General features: G+C 36.3%; 1 protein-coding gene across 4 annotated transcripts in view; it reads left to right on the top strand.

Moving 5' to 3' along the window:
- Positions 1-21,765, top strand: part of CEP350 (centrosomal protein 350) — a 261,140-nt gene that overhangs the window by 111,755 nt on the left and 127,620 nt on the right. For 2 of the 4 annotated variants that reach the window (XM_037825242.1, XM_037825244.1), the window contains exons 22-26: positions 2,657-2,704; positions 4,669-4,841; positions 10,753-10,949; positions 12,200-12,384; positions 12,858-12,945. In XM_037825242.1, the coding sequence (XP_037681170.1) occupies positions 2,657-2,704; positions 4,669-4,841; positions 10,753-10,949; positions 12,200-12,384; positions 12,858-12,945 (691 nt within the window). The remainder of the gene's footprint in view (positions 1-2,656; positions 2,705-4,668; positions 4,842-10,752; positions 10,950-12,199; positions 12,385-12,857; positions 12,946-21,765) is intronic. The other 2 variants (XM_037825243.1, XM_037825245.1) reach the window with 1 other exon arrangement.

The following is a 21,765-nucleotide window of genomic DNA, read 5'->3' as shown; positions in this document are numbered from 1 at the left end:
AGGCCTTCCTATTCCCTGAGACACAACAATATTGAAATTAGGCTGATTAACAACCATACAATGGCCTCTAAGTGTTGAAGTGAAAGGGAGAGTCGCACGTCTCTCACTTTAAATCAAAAGCTAGAAATGATAAAGCTTGTGACGAAGTCATGTTGAAAGCTGAGATATGCTGTAAGCTAGGCTCTTTCACCAGTTAGCCAAGCTGTGAATGCAAAAGAAAAGTTCTTGAAGGAAATTTCAATTGCTACTCCAGTGAATACACGAATGATAAGAAAGCCAAATAGCCTTATTGCTGATTTGGAGAAAATTTTAGTGGTCTGGATAGGAAGATCAAACCAGCCGCAATATTCCCCTAAGCCAAAGTTTAATCCAGAACAAGGTCCTAACTCTCTTCCATTCTATGAAGGCTGAGAGAGGTGAGGAAGCCGCAGAAGAAAAGTTTGAAGCTAGCAAAAGTTGGTTCATGATGTTTAAGGAAAGAAGCTATCTCCATAACATAAAAGTACAAGGTGGAGCAGCAAGGGCTAATGTAGAAGCTGCAGCAAGATATCCAGAAGAACCAACTAAGATAATTGATGAAGGTGGCTACACTAAACAACAGATATTCATTATAGTTGAAACAGCCTTCTGTTGGAAGAAGATGCCATCTAGGACTTTCATAGCTAGATAGGAGAAGTCAATGTCTGGTTTCAAAGCTTCAGAGGACAGACTGATTCTCTTGTTAGGGACTAATGTAGCTGGAAGTCAATGCTAATTTACCACATCAAAAATCCTAGGGCTTCATCTCGACAGGTGAACTCTCTGCCCTCCCCGCTACGTGGGACCCGACTCCCAGGGTTGTAAATCTCCCTGGCAATGCAGAATATGACTCCCAGGGATGAATGTGGACCCGGCATCGTGGGACTGAGAGTATCTTCTTGACCAAAAGGGGGATGCAAAATGAGACAAAATAGTTTCAGTGGCTGAGAGATTTCAAATGGAGTCGAGAAATCGCTCTGGTGGACATTCTTTATGCACTATATAGATAGCACGTCTTAGGTTTTAATGCATTGGAATAGCTAGAAGTAAATACCTGAAACTACCAAACTCCAACCCAGCAGTCTGGACTCCTGAAGACAATTATATAATAATGTAGTTTACAAGGGGTGACAGTGTGATTGTGAAGACCTTGTGGATCACACCCCCTTTATGTAGTGTATTGATGAGTAGAAAAATGGGGATAAAAACTAAAGGAGAAATGGGGTGGGATGGGGGAATGATTTGGGTGTTCTTTTTCCACTTTTATTTTTTATTCTTGTTCTGGTTCTTTCTGATGTAAGGAAAATGTTCAGAGATAGATTGTGGTGATGAACACATAACTGTGTTATCATACTGGACAGTGGATTGTATACCATGGATGATTGTATGGGGTATGAATGTATTTCAATAAAACTGAATTTAATAAAAAAAAAAAATCCTAGGGCTTCTAAAAGTTATCTTAAATACACTTTGTCTTTGCTATATGAAAGAAACAAGAAAGTCTGGCTGACAGCACATCTGTTTATCACATGGTTTACTGAATATTTTAGGCAAACTGTTGAGACCTATTGCTCAGGAAAAAACAGATTCTTTTCAAAATATTACTGCTCATTGATAATGCACCTGGTCATCCAAGAGCTCTGATGGAGATGTGGAATGAGATTAATGCTTTTTTCTTGCCTGCTAATACAAAATCCATTCTGAAGCCCATGGATCAAAGGGTCATTTCGACTTTCAAGTTTCATTATTTAAGAAATACATTTTGTAAGGCTTTGGCTGCTATAGATGGTGAGTCTTCTGATGGTTCTGTGCAGAGTCAGTTGAGAACCTTGTGGAAAGGATTCACTATTCTCGATTTCATTAAGAACATTCATGATTTATGGGAAGTCAAAGTAATCAACATTAACAGGAGTTTGGATGAAGGTGATTGCAACCCTCAGGATGACTTTGTGGGGTATGAGATTTCAGTAAAGAAGTAACTGCAGGTGTAGTAGAAACAGCAAGAGATCTAGAATTAGAAGTAGAACCTGAAGATGTGCTGAGTTACTGCAATCTTGTGATAAAACTTGAGTGGATGAGGAGTTGCTTCTTATGGATGAGCAAAGAAAGTTGTTTCTTGAGATGGAATCTACTCCTGGTGAAGATGCTGTGAACATTGTTGAAATGATAACAAAGGATTTAGACTATTACATCAACTCAGTTGATAAGCAGTGGCAATGTTTAAGAAGATTGACTCCAATTTTGAAAGAAATTCTACTGTAGATAAAATCCTGTCAAATAGCATCACATACCACAGAGAAATCTATCATGAAAGGAAGAGTCAATCAATGTGGCGGATTTCATTATCTTATTTTAAGAAATTGCCATTGCCACCTCAGTCGTCAGCAACCACTACCCTGATCTGTCAACAACCATTTATGTCGAGGCAAGATCCTCCATCAGCAAATAATTACAACTCCCAGAAGGCTCAGATGATGATTAGCATTTTTTCAGCAATAAAGTGTTTTTAATTAAGGTCTGTACGTTGTTTTTTTTAGACCTAATGTTATTGCACACTTAACAGACTATAGTATGGTGTAAAACTAACTTTTATATGCCCTGGAAAACCAAAAAATTCATGTGGCTCTCTTTATTGCAGTATTTTCTTTATGCAGTGGTCTGGAACCACACCTGCAATATCTTCAAGGTATGCCTATACCCTAGTTTCTGTCCCTCTGAGTTTGCATATTTTCCAGTATTTTTGTTGTAGTTACTGTGGAACTTAACTTTAATATTCTAAATCTGTAACAATCTCATTTACTTTGATACCAACTTAAGTTCAATAGTATATACAAACTATGTTCCCCCCCCCCACTTTATGTAGTTCTTGTCACAAATTAGGTGTTTATACATTTTTTTCATAGAAGTAGGGTATGTGTTTACTTTCAGTTACCTGAAGGATAGCCACAAAGATATGTTTACTAGACATTCAAATACGTAAGTCTTAAAGACAAGGAAAGGGGCAGAATTAGTGATATAGATTTGAGGCTTGGTCAAAATGATAGTTGTTGAAGTTATGGGGCTGCCTAAGATTGCCTTAGGAGAGTGTGTGGCATGAAAAGAGAAAGAGACCAACAAGAAAACCCTAGGGAACACCATCATTTTAAGGAAAGACATAAAAATTAAAAATAAGTAAAAGAAACACAGGAAAATTTGTTAGTGTGGGGTAAAAGAAGCAGTAGTGAGTAGAGTCATGGAATATAAGGGAGTTGAGATTTTTTATTTAATATTTAATTTTGACATAATTTAAGGTTACAGAAAAGTTACAAGAATAGTACAAAATTGCCAAGTATCTTTCATCCAGATTCCCCTAATTTTAACATTTTACTACATTTGCTTTATCAAGTATGGCTTTTAGAGAAGATAGAGGTCAAAACTGTCTAACATTGCAGAGAAATAAACTAGCTATTGGATATAGCAATTAGAGGTTTAGATAGAGTTTAGCAAGAATGGTACCAGTGAAGTAGTTAGGGTAAAAGCAGATTGTGATTAGTTGTGAAGTTAATGAAAAATAAGATAGTTAAAACAGTGAGTAAAAATCCTCTCTTCTAAAAGCATGATTTTTATTCAGTTTTATTGAGATACTCACATACCCTACAGTCATCCAGAGTGTACATTCAGCTATTCACAGCACCATCAAATAGTTGTGCATTCACAGAATTAACTTTTGGACACTTTTCTTACTCCAAAATAATAATAATAATAATAATAATAATAATAATAATAATAATAATAATAATAAAGAACACCCAAAACATTCCATCCCCCCCATTCCACCCTATTTTTCATTTAGTTTTTATCCCCATTTTTCTACTCATCTGTCCATATACTGGGCAAATGGAGTGTGAGCCACAAGGTTTTCACAATCACACAGTCACACCATGTAAGCTACTTGGTTATGCAATTGTCTTCAAGAATCAAGGCTACTGGGTTGCAGTTTAACGGTTTCAGGTATTTCCTTCTAGCTATTCCAGTACACTAAAAACTAAAAAGGGGTATCTAAATAGTGCATAAGAATGCCCTCCAGAGTGACCTCTTGACTCTGTTTGAAATCTCTCGGCCACTGAAACTTTATTTTGTTTCATTTCACTTCCCCCTTTTGGTCAAGAAGATTTTCTCAATCCCACGATGCTATGTCCAGGCTCATCCCCAGGAGTCATGTCCCACATTGCCAGGGAGATTTATACACCTGGGACTCATGTCCACGTAGTGGGGAGGGCAGTGAATTCACCTGCCACGTCGGCTTACAGAGAGAGAGGGCCACATCTGAGCAACAATGAGGTTCTCTGGGAGAGACTCTTATTATAAGTAGGCTCAGCTTCTCCTTTGCAGCAACAAGCTATAAGCATGATTTTTAAATGATAGTTTGAGAACCATGGTTGCTCATTATAACTCTTTATTTTACAGTGAAACTTTCCTCTCCCCTACTCAACTTTTCCAAAGTAGTGTCTTCTCAGACTTATAGGTATTTAGCTTTTCATGTTTTGTATCTTTCTTCATCTCATATCTTGATTATAAGGTACATTCCCTTGGTCAAATAAGTTTACTTGGAAGTTAAGATCCTTATTTTATTGCGTTTTGTTTGTTTATTTTCATTGTATCCATGAGCAGAAGTAGTAGTGGTAGCAGTCGTCAAGAAAGTCCTTCAGTTCTATCTTCTAAGGAAAATGAGAAGCAACTTCTTCATGTTGTAAAGATGGAAAGTTCTATTGATGAACAAGTTCAGACTGCTGCAGATGATTCTCTACAAAGTGATAGCATTCCATCTCTTCCCGATGAGAAAGGTAATTTTCCTTTGCACATTTATGTATAATCATTTGTGGGGTCTTCCAAAATCCTTTGAGATACCTGTGACCTAGCTAGTTAATACAATTTATTAGATCATGGTGATAATATGACAGTGACTGAGCTGGTTAATACTGGTAAAAACATGGTATAACAAGGACATGGTTATATGTCTGATGTATAGAGGAAAATGTATCCAGGTGAAACTATTTCAAGACCATCTACTATGCCAGTAGTCCTAGCTGATATTTTACAGTTGTGTGGTAATCCCAACGGAAGGCAAAATTCACTCTAGGAGAACATGTAAGTGGATGGAGCATACATATTCAACAATGAAAAAAATAATTTCATTTATCTTAATTTAGTATTTATAACATATTCATAAAAAGGAGAACACATTATTAGAATTTCTGTTTTAAATTTAAATAAAGTAATAAAGGCACAACTTTTTGCAAATGATAACATGGTCAGATAAAATAGCTAGATAAAAATTTATTACTTAATTCTCCCTGGATCATAAACTAAAGCTGGAATCCTAGCAAATCATGGGTAGTAAAAAGCATTACTGAGGTAACAGAACCTGGAAACAAATGGAACCTGTGAGAAATTAAGCCAGAATATTAATAGCATACATTCTAGAACTTAATTTTAGATAACTGGCTCTTAAGCAGTGTTTTGATTGATAGTCTAGAACAGAAGTCTTCAAAGCAGGATGGGCAAGACAGTCCTTAAAGTGCAAGAAGAAAAGTATTTGAAATTTTTTTCGCATCCTTTAAGTGTCTTTTTAAGTAAGTTTTATAATGAATATGAGTATAACAGTACATGTATATAGTTTATAAATATTGGGGGGCATGCTTAGATGTTTTCCTCATAGATATGCACCATCAAAATATTTTGTGGTTGCTGGGTTGAAGACAAATGAAACTCATTTTAAGTTCAGACCTCATAATGAAAAATTTCACAATGTGGGAGAAATAAAAAAATATAGGAAAAATAATAGAGCAATTATCTATTAAATTTTTCCTGTAGAGCAAATTCCGCCTCTACTAAATTTTATCTAATTAATAATACTCCTTGTAATTAAAGTATTGATGACAAATTTAATTATTGATACTGTCTGTGAGCTTTAGAAGGATAGACAGTAACCATGTGAGTCTTGTTTAATGCTGTATTTCAAGCACTGTCCTTAGTGCCTGGCCTCCAATTGCAGTGAATAAATATTTTGTCATGTAGTTAATTTGAAATATGATGAACAGTAACTTGTTATTGTATTTAACTTCTTTAAGCAATATAAAGTTAAATTACTCAGACTTATAGTTCTGACCATGATGGAGGAATAGAGATCAGATTTACCCTCCCACCGAAATAACTGAAAACACACACACACACAGACACACACACACACAAAAGAACTGTTTTCCAGACATTGGACATCAGGCAGCCAGCTGAGAGATTCATGAGCGATGAGCAACAGATGAGATGAGTCCTATGATTGCCCCAGCTTCCGAAGATCATGGCGGTGGCACCTAGTTGGACACCAGTTGTCTTCCTGAGATGATGAAATGGAGTTAAGAGTCCCGAGAGTCCAAAGCAGAGCTTAATGCCAAAGAATCTGCAGCGCATAATACCAAAGGCAAAGAAGCTGAACAGAGAAACGAATTCTGAAGATCTGCAGTGTCCCCCTGAAGCCTTCAGCTGAGTACTGATCAGTGACAGGGAAATAACCACTCAAAAAGATTAGAGGGAGTAATCCTCAGAGTTAACACAGGGACAGGAATAGTTTCCATTCCCAGCTGCAAGAATGGAAAAATCTCATAATTCTTGAGGCACTGAGTTGAGTACTCAGAAGGGTTTGTCTCAATTATGGGGTAAAATTGACCCTAGACTAAACAGTCCTGTCTTACAAAACTTAAAAGCAAAACCTGAGAGGATCACACTTCTTTCAAGTGGCTGAACCACATACCAGAACAAACCACAAGAATATTTATCAGAATATAAAAATCATCAATAAAATGAAATTCACAGTCTGCCATTTTAATTAAAAACTACCAGGCGTTCAAAGAAGCAGGAAAATATGACCCATACTCAGAAGAAAAATTGAAGAAAAATTGAAACTGGCTCAGAAACATAATAGATTAGTAGAAAAGGACATTAAACAGTTACTACACCTATTTGCCATATGTTCTGGAAGCTAGTGAAAAGATTGAACATCTAAGACAGAGCTATGGAAAATTTTACAAAGACCTCAATTGAACTTCTAGAGACAAATACTACAATGTCTGAGAATTAAAACAAAACAAAACAAAAAAACTACACTGATGGGATTAATGACAGATTAGACATTGCAAAAGGAAGTATTAATGAACTTGAAGACAACAGCAGAAACTATCCACACAAAGGAAAAAACAAGTTTTTTTTTTTATAATGTAACAGACTATCAGTGAGCCATGGGACAGTTTCAAGTGATCAAACATACATGTAATCAAAGGAGAGGAAAAAGAGGAAGAGACAGAAAAAATATTTGAAGAAATAATGGTCCAAATTTTTTCAAATTTGATGACAACTGTAAAACAAAAGATCTAAGAATCTCAATGAACCCTAAGTACAAAATGAGGAAAATTATGCCAAGGCATGTCATAGTCAAATCACTTGAAACCAGTGATCAAGAGAAAATCTTGAAAGTAGCCAAAGTTAAAAAAGCACATTGTATACACAGGCAAAAGGGAAGGATGGTAGCAGATTTCTCATCTGAAACAAAGCAAGCCAGAAGACAGTAGAAATAATCTTTTGAGTACTGAAAGAAAAAACTGGCAACCTCGAATTCTAAACCTAATGAAAATATCTTTCAAAAATGAAAGTGAAACCTCTTAGGTTTTAATATATTGGAACAGCTAGAAGTAAATACCTGAAACTATCAAACTCCAACCCAGCAGTCTGGACTCCTGAAGACAATTGTATCGCAATGTAGATTACAAGGGGTGACAATGTGTTTGTGAAAGCTTGTGGATCACACTCCCTTTATCTAGTATATGGATGGATTTGTAGAAAAATGGGGACAAAACCTAAATGAAAAATAGGGTGGGATGGGGGGGTGATTTGGGTGCTCTTTTTAACTTTTATTTTTTATTCTTATTCTGATTCTTTCTGATGTAAGGAAAATGTTCAGAAATAAATTGTGGTGTTGAATTCATAACTATAGGATCATACTGTGAACAGTTGATTGTACACCATGGATGATTATATGGTATGTGAATATATTTCAGTAAAACCGAATTTAATTTAAAAAAATGAAGGTGAAATAAAACTTGTCTGATATACAAAAGCTAAAAGAATTCATCAGCAGCAAATTTGCATAATACGAAATATTAAAGAAAGCCCTTCAGGCAGAAGGAAAATGATACCAAATGGAAATCTGGATCTACATAAATGAATGAAGAGCATTGGAAATAGTAACTACATGAGTAAATATAAAATACTTTCTTCTTATCATTTAAATGTCTTTAAAAGATAGCAAAAGAGTAACGAACCTGGAGAACTCATATTACCTGATAAAGCTACATTAATTTATGTACCACAAAGATACAGTAATCCAGACAGTGCAGTATTGATGAAAAGATAGTCATATAGATCAGTGGAAGAAAAAAACCCCAAAATAGACCCACACAAATACTGTCAAATTATATTTTTTGACAAAGAAGCCAAGTTAATGGAGAAAGGGTAGTCTTTTCAACAAATGGTTCGGCAACAATTGGATCTATATGCAAATAATAATAATAATAATAAACTTAAATATATACCTTGCACCTTATACAAAACTCAAAATGGATCATAAATCTTAATGTAAAACATAATTTAACTATACAGTTTACAGATTAAAATATAGGACAAAAACTGTGTGACCTTGGGATTAGTGATGAGTTTTGGGGTAAAAACCAAGAGTACAATCCATGAAAGAAAAATTGATAAATTGCATTTAATAAAAATTTAGAAACTTCTGCTATGTGAAAAACACTATTAAAAGAATGAAAAGACAAGCCACGCACTGGGAGAAAGTATTTACTAATCACTTATCTGATAAAGGACTAATATCTAGAATATCATGTGTGTATATTATATATATATATATATATATATATATAAACTCAACAGCCAACAACCCAAGTTAAAAATGGGTAAAAGATCTGAACAGACACTTCCCCAAAGAAAATATACAGAGGCAAATAAATACAGGAAAAGTTGTTCAACATCGTATGTCATTAGGGAGATGCAAGATAAAATCACAATGAGATAGATACCACAACACATCTAAAATCCAAAAATTTGACAGTTACAGATGATGGTGAGAATGCAGAGCAACAGGAACTCAAGTTCATTGATGGTATGAATGCAAAATGGAACAGCCACTTAAGAAGACAGTTTGCAGTTTCATATAAAGTTGAACATAAATTTAAAATATGACCCAGCAGTCACATACCTAGGTGTTTACCCAAGTGATTTTGATTTACCACAGCATTCTTCATGATCACTAAAAATTGGAAGCAACCAGGATGTCCTTCATTAGGGAAATGGATAAACAAACCAAATGGTATATCCATACAATGAAATACTATTCAGTAGTAAAAAGGAACAAGCTATTGATTCACACAACAGCATTAATAAACCAAAAAAGGCTATGTGTCATTCATATGACATTCTGGAAAAAGCAGAATTATAGGGATGGAAACCAGATTACTGGTCACCAGGGGTTGGGGAAGAGGAAGTAGTTGACTACAAAAGGGGTGCACAGAGGAAATTTTAGGTCAAAGGAGCTGTTCTAAATGGTATTGGGGTGGTGGATATATGACATTACATTTGTCAAAATGGTAGAACTGTACATTACAAAGAGTGAACTTTATGTGAACTGAATACACATACACTGGCTAGTATGTTGAGGATCCCAGGATGGAATACAGATTGTGGATAATGATTCTTAAATATTGTACAAATGAATTGGCATAACCACACTGAAGAGGATGGGGGGATGGAGAAGCTGACCTAAATAATTTTGGAAAATTGTGTTTTAACTGACATTGTAAGCCTAAAGACTGTAGTCTAGTTGATAAATTTGTTTCTCACGGAGTAGAGGTTAGCAGTTCTTTACATATATGCTGAGACTGAACAAATAAATAAATGGATTTTGGATGGTGGGAGCAAGGGAATTACAGATAAATAAGAAACAAAGATTAGAATGAACCCTGTGGTGCTAGATTAGCTCCAGAGACATCAATATGATCTTAAGTTTAGTTTAATATATATGTACAGATGGATAGATACAGAAATGATTAAACATTTGTGTAAACATGGATTAGTGTCTGTACACTGATTCTAGTACTGGGGCAGAGAAAATACAAGATGAACCTGGAATATCTTGTAGTCCTAAAGTAAGGAAGTGTTCAATAAACAAAAGGATGGGGGCATCTCAAAGGTATACAGGAGCCAACCTGTAAGAGCTGTTATAGTTTCAGTTAAGCATAGTATTAATGAGTAAAACATAGTTATTTATATTTGTATCTCTTTGCTATTTTTATTTTTACTTTATATTGGCCATTTGTAATTTGTGAAGTATCTGATCATGACCATTTCTCATTTTTCTCTAGGGATATTACTGGTTTTCCAATTGATTAATAAGAGCTCATTATATATGAAGTACATAAATCCTTTACCTTATATCCTGTGCTAGTATTTCTAATATTTTTTTCCCTGCTTATTTGTAACTTGAGTGAATTTCAGTATTCCAAGCCTGTTAATTGCTATGATCAGTTTTATGAATTTATTTTGGATTGTCCCATGAAGGAGCAACAGGGGCTAGTAATTGAAGACCTATTGAGAACTGTTATACTGACAAAATCTATGTTCTCCATATTCTTGTAGATTCAACTTCTATTGCAACAGAATATTCTCTAAAATTTGATGAATCTTTGACAGAAGATGAAATAGAAGAAAGATCATTTAGATCTTTACTGCCTTCGGAGAGTCATCGCAGATTCAACATGGAAAAGAAAAGAGGCCATCATGATGATTCAGATGAAGAGGCATCCCCAGAAAAGACCACACTGTCTTCTGTCAAGGTGTGTTTTAGTTTACCTGTGGAGGTATTTCATAAATGGTTGTAGATGTGTGTTCTAGTTTGCTAATGCTGTCAGAATGCAAAACACCAGAAATTGATTGACTTTTATAAAGGGGGTTTATTTGGTTACACAGTTACAGTCTTATGGCCATAAAGTATCCAAGGTAACACATCAGTAATTGGGTACCTTCACTGGAGGATGGCCAACGGTGTCTGGAAAACCTCTGTTACTGGGAAGGACATGACTGGCGTCTCCTCCAAGTTCTGGTTTCAAAATGGCTTTCTCCCAGGACGTTCCTCTCTAGGCCACAGCTCCTCTTCAAAATATTACTCTCAGTTGCTCTTGGGGCATTTGTCCTCTCTTAGCTTCTCCGGAGCAAGAGTCTGCTTTCAATAGCCGTCATCAAACTGTCTCTCATCTGCAGCTACTCTCTCAGCTTCTGTGCGTCCTTCAAAGTGTCCCTCTTGGCTGCAGCTCCTCTTCAAAAGGTCACTCTCAGCTGCACTTAGTTCCTTCTGTTTGTCAGCTCATTTATATGGCTCCAGTGATTTAATTTAGACCCACCCTGAATGGGTGGGGTAAAACCTCCATGGAAGTTATCCAATCAGAGTCATCACCCACAGTTGGGTGGGGCGCATCTCCTCAGAAACACTCAAAGAATTACAATATAATCAACACTGATATGTCTGCCCACATAAGATTACATCAAAGATAATGACATTTGGGGGGACATAATACATTCAAATTGGCACAATGTGTTATCTCAAAGGTATGAGGATACATTTCATACTCATTTATCATCTGCCAGGATGATTTTCCTGAAATACTCATTTTTTGTTATGTATTTGCTTTAAAATCTGGCTTCCCTTTCCTTATAAAATGAAATCTAAATTTATTCCTTGGAATGATATATGAGGCCTTTGAGGATCTGGGCCAATACTATCTCTATAGATTTTACACTTGTTCCACTCTTACAACACTTTATTCCATTAAAAAATTCACATTTTTGTCCTCCTTCTTACTAAGTGCAAGCCTTTTGGATAGAAGGAGCATCTTCCTCATTAAAATTTTATTGGGTGAATAATTTCAAGATTATTTTTGCTCCTTGTCATGCACTTTTTTGAAGAATGTTCTCTTATTGGTTGGCACCCTTGTTAAATATTTTTTTATAAATGTGTACCTCTTTAATAAAGTTAATTAGGCTCTAAAATATTTAGAAGGTGATAAACTTGAAATAAACTCTCCTTTAGGAACTGAACATGCCATTCTCAGGAGGACAGGATAGCTTCTCTAAATTTACTATGGAGATGGTTCGACAGTATATGAAAGAAGAGGAAATGCGAGCGGCTCACCAATCTTCACTCCTGCGTCTCCGTGAAAAGGCTTTAAAGGAGAAAACTAAGGCTGAATTAGCCTGGCTAGAGCATCAAAAAAAGTAAGAATTTTCAGTGATCATATTTCTCATTGTTTAATTTCTCCTTTCATGAAAAAGGAATGCTTTGCTTTTTAAGATGTTTTTATTTCCTCAAGTAATTTGATTTCACCAACCCGGTTTCTCAATCTGGAAAGATGGCAGTTCATCTTTGATTGACGTTGCTTTGAAGACCTCTTACCCACAAAAAATTGTGTTTGCATTTCTCTTTTATCATTTGACTGACTGTTATCTAAATGTTGCCATTTCATACCTAATTCCTTTACTATGTTGTAAATTTCTCAAATTCCTTTATCTTTAAAGAACACAGTCTAGAGTTTGTGTATATTGTTTTGGGATATGAATTGCTGCCTGCAGCAACTGTTCTCCTCATTTAAAAATGTTAAATTGTTTTGTAGACTTTTTAGAAGTCAGGAATTCTAAGTTAAATAGAAATTTAACCTAATCTTGGTCTCAATGGGAAATACTATTTGCAGACATTTACGAGACAAAGGAGAAGATGATAAAATGCCCCCACTTCGGAAGAAACAGCGTGGTTTGCTCTTAAGGTTGCAGCAAGAAAAGGTATGTGAGAACAAAAGTTCTTCTAAGACAACTTGTCCATAAGGCAAGTTAGATTGTGAAATATATTATTTTGCTCAGTCTTCTCTTTTTCCTATTAATTGCCTTATCAGATTTAGTTGTTACTTTATCAGATTTAGTTCTTTATGCATTGTTTACTGTAATTACAGGGGTTGCCTAATAATCTATCATATTTCTCCTAAATTATGATTGTCGTTGCTAATTTAATATAATATGCAGTTAAACCTCTGTCTTCATGTAGTACCAAAATATAAGTTTTTTGAAATGCATACTTAAAATTAAGATAAGTGTAAAACAGTTTATTTTGGTTAATATTTTACTCACAGTTTCTCCAAATAAATTTTCAAGACATATTAATTATATATTGACAAATGTTATGCTTTAGTGGACTCAGAAAGACTTGAGTTTTGAATCCTAGAGAGTCAGCATAGTTTAGTAGTTAAGAATTGGGGACCCGTGGAGCTAGATTGCTTAGATTAAAATTCCAGCTCTACCACTTACTGGTTTCATAACCTTTAACAAGTTACGTAATGTCTCTCTGCTTCAATTTTCTCATCTGTATAATAAGGATAAAAATAACATACTTTGCAGTATTGGTGAGAGGAATAAACGAGTTAATAAATTTATAAACCTAGAGCAGATCTTGGCACATGGTAAGTACCCAAAAAATATTTAGTTATTATTTGAATTCCAGCTTTGCCACTTACAACTTTTTGCAAGTTTAGCTTGACCAAGTTAACTCTCTGAGATTTAATTTCCTCATCTGTAGGAGTGGGATTATATTTCAAATGGTGGTTTTGAGGATTAAGTGAAGTAATGTGTAAAATGTGTTTCATGGTGCCTAATAAAGTGTTCAGTAGATTTTAGTTTTCTTCTCCCTTACTGATCTGTTGTGAGGTACTAGCTACTGTGTTTGATGAACTATATACCTAATCATTTGAGTTATATATTGGAATATTACTTAAATGGATAGTGGTGTGTATTTTTTTTTAAGGTTGCCCCAGGAAACATCATTAATCACATGAAACTGAAAATATTCTTAACTTTATATTGTTTAGAAGTTACATCTTTTTAATCCAAAGAAAAAAAATTTTTTTAAATAACTTAAAATTCATTACCTGAAATAAATAACTTTTTACAGTGTTACAATGTTTGTAAAATAAAATGCTAACTAGATATATAAAACTCTTGGAATATATTATTTTGAATTAGGAAATAAATAAAATTTTAATCATAGAAATATTAGAGGAAAATAGAATAAAACATTGGTCAAAATTATTAGTAGAGAACGACTTTCTGATGTACATAAGGTCAAAGAAATCACAAAGGAAAATACTGATTTGTATTCCCCTGCAATTAGAGAAATCTTCTAGCCTAAAAAAATCCCATGGGATATACAGTTAAAATGACAGGTTGCCCTCTCCTATTCTAAACATGTAAATGCTTGATTTTAAAAAAATTTAAGTACATAGTTTTATTCAAAGTCAATATGAAAATCTCCAGGCTCCAGAAAAAAAGACAGTCTCCTCAGTAACCTGGAGGTTAAATCAAGCAGTCTGCAGGAACCATATACAAATTAAGTGGTGGGATTTCTACTTTTGGGATCTCTATGTGAAGCTGGGAACATGTAGCATATCTCTGAATTGGGACCAAATCTCTGTTCAGCCCACACTCATACCTAGAACCACCTCTGACTATATTTGGATATAGCCATTTGGATAAGAAGGGAGCCCTCACTCTGTGCTGTTAGGGGATTGGATTCAGACTTGTGCTAACTATACAATGTGAAAACTCCAAGTTGAGATGATTAATGTGAGACATGTTTAAGAGGCAGTACAACCCGTAGTGCTTGGATAGATGCAACCCTAAAATTACCCAAAAGGAAAGCCTAACAATCTAGAGGATGTGACAGTTAATTCACAGGCAAATTTTATAAAACAGATTAATTCATAGGTAAAAACTACAAAACATAAGAAGAAGTCCATTGCCATAGAAAGTTGTCTACTGATCCAACGTCAAGAATAATTTGAGAGTATTGTGGGAAGATGGTGGAGTAAGAAGCTCCAGGAATCAGTTCCTCTACCGAAACATCTATAGAACTGGCATGAATTAGCTGTATCAGCCACTTTGAAACTCCAGAGTCTAGGGGAACTCTGTGCAGCATCTAGGGAGGAGTGGGAGGAAGAAGCTGGTAAATTGAAACAAAGACAGTTGAGTTTCACCCTCCCTGCAGCAGCTACCATTCCCCTTCCCCCAACTTCATGGCAAATAGCAGAGCAGGCTGCAGCCCTGGCTCCTGATTCAGCTTGCTGGTGCCAGGTTGGGACATAAAGAACCAGTCCTCCAAATTCCAGGGATGTGTGTTGTGATCCCAGATTTCTACCATTGATCAGCTAGTTAGGTTTGCTGGGTTCCGCTCTGAGGTCAGTCATTATTCCACCATACAGCCACCCCAGGGCAAAAATGAGGGAGGAATCTTTAAAGACAATAACCTTCCTCAAAACTACAGAAAACAGTAAAAGGGCTTCATTAACCAGGTTTGCTAGTTTGTTTGCATTATGTCCCCCAGAAAAAGCCATATTCTTTAATGCAGTCTTGTGGGGACACATTGATTAATCTTTTTGATTAGATTGTGACCTCCTGATTGAATGTTTCCATGGAGATTTGACCTCACCCATTTAAGGTAGGTCTTGATTAGTTTAATGGAGTCCTTTAAAAGATTGCTGATGCAGGCCCTCATGCTGCTGACACTTAGAGATGCTTGGAATTGCTGACAGAAGGAAGTTTGGAGCTGCTAAGCTAAGGACACACTGGAGCTAAGAGAGGACAAAATGCCCCAGCTGAGAGAGACATTTTGGAGATGGCTGTTGAAAGCAGATGCTTGCAGACATTTGGAGTTGCTAGTCCAGAGTTTGCTCTGTAGAAGCTAAGAGAGACAAGCCAAGAGATATTAGGGAGAATGCTATTTTGAAACACAACCCAGGAGCAAAGAAAGAGCAGATGCCAGCAAAGAGCAGATGGCCTTCCCAAGCTGACAGAGGTGTTCTGCATGCCATCGGCCATTCTTCAATGAAGGTATCATCTTCTTGATGCCTTAGTCTGGACTAGTCTATCGCCTTAGAACTGTGACTTTGTAACCTAATAAATCCCCTTTATAAAAACCAATCCCTTTCTGGTATTTTGCTTAATGGCAGCATTAGCAGACTGGAGCACCAGGCAAGTGCTGAGTTAAGAAAACACACCTTCAAAACCCATAGAAGAAACTCCTGGTACCCTTGCTGGCCCTCCCCTAACCCCTCCACAATGCAGGGTGTGACCAGCTTGCACTCCCATTGTGTTCTCTGGCCCGTATGTGTATTCAGGGGTGCATATACATCAGTGCCAATCTGTTTGGTGGAAATGTGAGACACTGAGCCAGGAAGGTGTCTCTGACTTGCCCTCCCAGAGTTTGTCGTGAGGGCAGACAAGCCCCTTGCAGACATCTGGGATGATGTGTAAAACAATTAAATTGAAACAGCTTGGGGCAAAGGACTACCTGCATTAAATCACTTGAAAGAGCACTCCGGAATGTGACAAGGTCTGCTTCAAAGGGATTAGAGGGGGCATTCAGTCAAACTCCTGTGGACTGTACATGGGGAATTCCTGGAGCCTCTAGTATGCACGGGCCTAAGAGAAGAAACAGGCTCCGCATATCTGCTCCACACAAGCTTAGTAAAGACAGGACCCTGCACTTCGCATTTGCCTATAGGCTGATCTGCTTGGATAGGAGGACTAAGCTTTGAAGGAGACCACCAGCCAAAGCAGAGCCAATTTGCAAAGAGAGTGAACAGTGCTTTTTACCTTGGTTTGTTTGTACTGACTAACTCTTGGCATTCAAGAAAATCTCTTGTCGTATCACTAGCTGGATATAAACTTAAGGGACAGATAGGGACTAATTCCCAGAATTAACATTTTAAAATATTAAAACATACAGTGTGCAAAAAAAATTACAAGACAAAGAAACAGGAAATGATGGCCTATCCAAAGAAATGAAGAGTCCCAGACTTTTGACATACCAGACAGAGACTATAAAATAATGATCCTCAGTATCCTCAAGGAATAAAGGAAAACATGGAGAAAGAACTAAAGGATATGAGGAAAACAGTGAATTATGGGCATCTCTCCAGAGAAACACTTAAGTTGAAGAACACAATCACTGAAATAAAAAATTCCCTAGACAGGTTCAACAACAGATTGGAGGTGACAGAAGAAAGAATCAGTGAACTCGAAGATAAGAAAACTGAAATGATCCAGGCTGAGAAGAAGAAAGATAAAAGAAAAGAAAAGAATGAACAGAGCATAAGATAACTGTGAGACACCATGAAGCATACCAATGTACACATTATGGGAGTCCCAGAAGGAGAAGAAAGAGAAAGGGGCAGAAGGAAAATTCAAAGGAATTTTCAACGAATAATGGTGGAAACCTTCCCAAATTTAAGGAAACACATGATTATGCACACTCAAGAATCCAAATAAACCCCAAACAGGATGAACTCAAAGAGAACCATACCAAAATACATAATAATCAAATTATCCAATACTAGGAACAAGGAGAGAGTTCTGAAAGGTGCAACAATAAAGCAGTGAGTTATGTACAAGGGAATCCCGATAAGATTAAGTGCTGGTTTCTCATCAGAAGCCATGGAGGCAAGAAGGCAGTGGTACAAAATATTTGAAGTGCTGAAAGAAAATTGTCAATCAAGAATTTTAAATCCAGCAAGACTTTCATTCAAAAATGAGGGCGAGATTAAGAGATGCTCAGATAAAGAAAAAATGAGGGAATTTGTCACTACTACATCTGCCCTATGAACAATGCTAAAGGAAGTTCTTCAGACTGAAAGGAAAGGACACTAGACACTGGATCAAAGCAGCACAAAGAAATAAAGACCTCCTGTGAAAGTAACTGTTCGGTCAATTTAAATTCCAGTGCTATTGTATTGTTATGTAATTCCATGTTTTGTCACATACATGTGCTAAAATGCAAATGACAGAAATATGACAAATTGATGGCTTTGAACAAACAATTTAGAAAGATAATTTTTAACAAGTACAAAAAAACAGTTGGGGGGACCAAGGGGTATAAGAACAGTATATGTGATTGAGGATAAGTTCATGTCAAATCAAATATGGTTGCTGTATATTTAGGATGGTAAATTATAAGCCAGTAGTAACCATAAAGAAAATTTATGAAAAATATGTTCAGAAAGAAATGAGAAGAGTTACAAAATGATACAAAACAAAAAGCCAAATAATTTGGAAGTAGGCATTAATGGAAGATTTGGGGGCCACAAAAAATATAAAACTTAAAATAGCAAAATGGCCAAAGAAAATCCTGCATTATCAGTATTTACTTTAAATGTAAATAGATTAAACTGCCCAGTCAAAAGGCAGAGATTGGTAAATTTATAAAAAATCATGACCCAACTAAATGCTGTTTGTAACAGGCACTTAAGTGGTTGAAAGTGAAAGGATGCAAAAAATATATATACCCTGCAAGTAGTAACTAAACTAGAGCTGGAGTAGCTATACTAATATCAGATAAAATAGATTTTAAGTCAAAAAGTGTTGTTCTGGACAAAGAAGATCACCATGTACTGATAAAGGAGTCAATTCACCAAGAACAAATGACAAATTATATATATGCACCTAATAGAAGTGTCTGAACATACATAAAGCAAATATTGGCAGATTTGAAAGGAATAATACAGTTCTATATTATTAGTAGATTTCAGTACATCACTTTTAATAGTGGATAGAACATCTAGACAGAAGATCAATAAGGAAATATAAGACTTAGATGATGCTCTAAACTAGGTAGCCCTAGCAGATATATATAGAACACTTCACCCAACAGCAGCAGACTACACATTCTTCTCTAGAGCACATGGATCATTTTCCGGGATAAACCATAATCCTAGTTCACAACGAGTCTCAATAAATTAAAAATATTGAAACCATAAAATGTATCTTCTCCAATCACAATAGACTAAAGCTAGAAATCAATAAAAGAGGGAGCAATGGAAAATTCACAAATATGTGGAAGTGAAACAACACAATCATTGGGTCAAATAAGAAATCACAAGGGAAATCAGGAAATATCTTGAGGTGAAGGAAAATGAAAACACAACATACCAAACTTATGGGGTGAAGTGCTGAGAGGCAAATTTTTAGCTCTAAATGCTTACATTTAAAAGAAAGTAAGATCTCAGAGACCTTACCTCAAAACTAGAGGATCTAGGAAAAGAAGAACAAACTAACCCCAAAGCAGGCAGAGTGAAGGAAATAACAATGATCAGAGCAGAGATAAATGAGATAAATAAATTAAAAAAAAAAGAACAATAGAAAAAAAAAACACAAGAAGTTGGTTCTTTGAAAAGATCAATAAAGTTGACAAAACTTTAGCCAGACTGAGAAAGAAAAAGATAGAGGATACAAATAACTGAAGTCAGAAATGAAAAGGGAGCATTGCTAGCAACCCCACAGTGTAAGAGGATATTGTGAACAACTGTATGCCAAGAAATTAGATAACTTAGATGAAATGGGCAATTTCCTAGAAATAGTGACTCAAGAAGAAATAGAAGATCTCAACAAACCAATTACTATAAAGAAATTGTATCAGTAATCAGAAACCTCTAACAAAGAAAAGCCCAGGGCCAGATGGTTTCACAGAGGAATTCTACCAACTATTTCAAGAATTAATACCAATTGTGCAGTTTGAAACTGTTATGGACCCCAGGAAAGACCATGCTCTTTAATGCAATCTTGTGGGGGTAGACTTATTATGGGTGGGATCTGTTGATTAGGTTGTTTCCATGAAGATGTGACCCACTCAACTGTGGGTCAGAGCTTTTAATTAGATTATTTCCATGGAGTTATGACCCCACCCATTCAAGATGAGTCTTGATTAGTTTACTGGAGTCCTTAAGAGACGTCAGGGACTGACACAGACCCACACACTTAAACATGCAGACAGAAAGACTTTTGGAGATGCTAAGCTAAGAGATGAAGCCCAGAGTTTGCCCCAGAGAAGCCGAGAGAAGACCCCCAGACGCTTAGAGACAAATGCCCTGGGAGAACAAGCAAGGATGCACAGGAGCTGAGAGAAAGAAACTAAGGGAAACAGAAGCCCAGAGGCATATTGGAGAAAGCCATTTTGAAACCAGAATCCAGGAGCAAAGGATGGGCAAATGTCAGCCATGTGCCTTCCCAGCTGACAGAGGTGTTCCAGACACCATTGGCCTTTCTTCAGTGAAGGTATCGTCTTATAGATGCCTTAGTTTGAACGCTTTTTATGGCCTTAGAACTGTAAATTTGTAACCTAATAAATCCCCTTTATAAAAGGCAATCCATTCCTAGTATTTCGCATAACAGCAGCTTTAGCAAAAGTGGAACACCAAACCTGCTCAACATCTTCCAAATAATTGAAGAGGAGGGACACTACTGAACTCATTCTGTGAGCGTACATCACTTCATATCAAAGCTATGTAAAGCTACCACAAGAGAACAACAGACTAATATCCATTTTGAATATAGATGCAAAAATCCTCAACAAAATGCTAGGAAACAGACCCAACAGCACATCAAAAGAATTATATATTATGATCAAATGGGATTCATCCCAGGTATGCAAGAATGGTTCAACATAAGAAAATCAAGCCATGTAATACAGCAAATAACAGAACAAAGGGAAAAAATGCATGATCATCTCAATTGATACAGAAGAAGGCACTTGAGAAAATATACCACTCCTTTTTTTTTATTTTAAATCTTCATTTTATTGAGATATATTCACATACCACGCAGTCATACAAAACAAATCGTACATTTGATTGTTCACAGTACCATTACATAGTTGTACATTCATCACCTAAATCAATCCCTGACACCTTCATTAGCACACACACAAAAATAACAAGAATAATTAAAGTGAAAAAGAGCAATTAAAGTAAAAAAGAACACTGGGTATCTTTCTCTGTTTGTTTGTTTGTTTGTTTCTTTCCCCTATTTTTCTACTCATCCATCCACAAACTAGACAAAGTGGAGTGTGGTCCTTATGGCTTTCCCAATCCCATTGTCACCCCTCATAAGCTACATTTTTATACAATTGTCTTCAAGATTCATGGGTTCTGGGTTGTAGTTTAATAGTTTCAGGTATCCACCACCAGCTACCCCAATTCTTTAGAACCTAAAAAAGGTTGTCTAAAGTGTGCGTAAGAGTGCCCACCAGAGTGATCTCTCGGCTCGTTTTGGAATCTCTCTGCCACTGAAGCTTATTTCATTTCCTTTCACATCCCCCTTTTGGTCAAGAAGATGTTCTCCATCCCACGATGCCGGGTCTCCATTCCTCCCCGGGAGTCATATTCTACGTTGCCAGGGAGATTCACTCCCTTGGGTGTCTGATCCCACGTAGTGGGGAGGGCAGTGATTTCACCTTTCAAGTTGACTTAGGTAGAGAGAGAGGGCCACATCTGAGCAACAAAGAGGCATTCGGGAGGAGGCTCTTAGGCACAATTATAGGGAGGCCTAGCCTCCCCATTGCAGCAACAGTCTTCCCAACGGTAAATCCTGTGGTAGAGGGCTCAACCCATCAAAACACCAGTCCCCTATGTCTGGTCATGCCAGCAACCATTGAGGTGGGGTAGGCCAATACCCCTGCATTCTCCACAGGCTCCTCAAGGGGGCTCTACATATTTTTTTCCTTGTTTTTTTTTTTAACTATTTTTTTTTTTTTAAATCAACTGTATGAAAAATTAAAAAAAAATT

The sequence above is a fragment of the Choloepus didactylus genome, chromosome 2 (assembly GCF_015220235.1).
Source record: "Choloepus didactylus isolate mChoDid1 chromosome 2, mChoDid1.pri, whole genome shotgun sequence".
NCBI lineage: Eukaryota > Metazoa > Chordata > Mammalia > Pilosa > Megalonychidae > Choloepus > Choloepus didactylus.
Note: the sequence above shows the minus strand (reverse complement) of the source record. Positions and strands in the feature narration are given on the sequence as shown.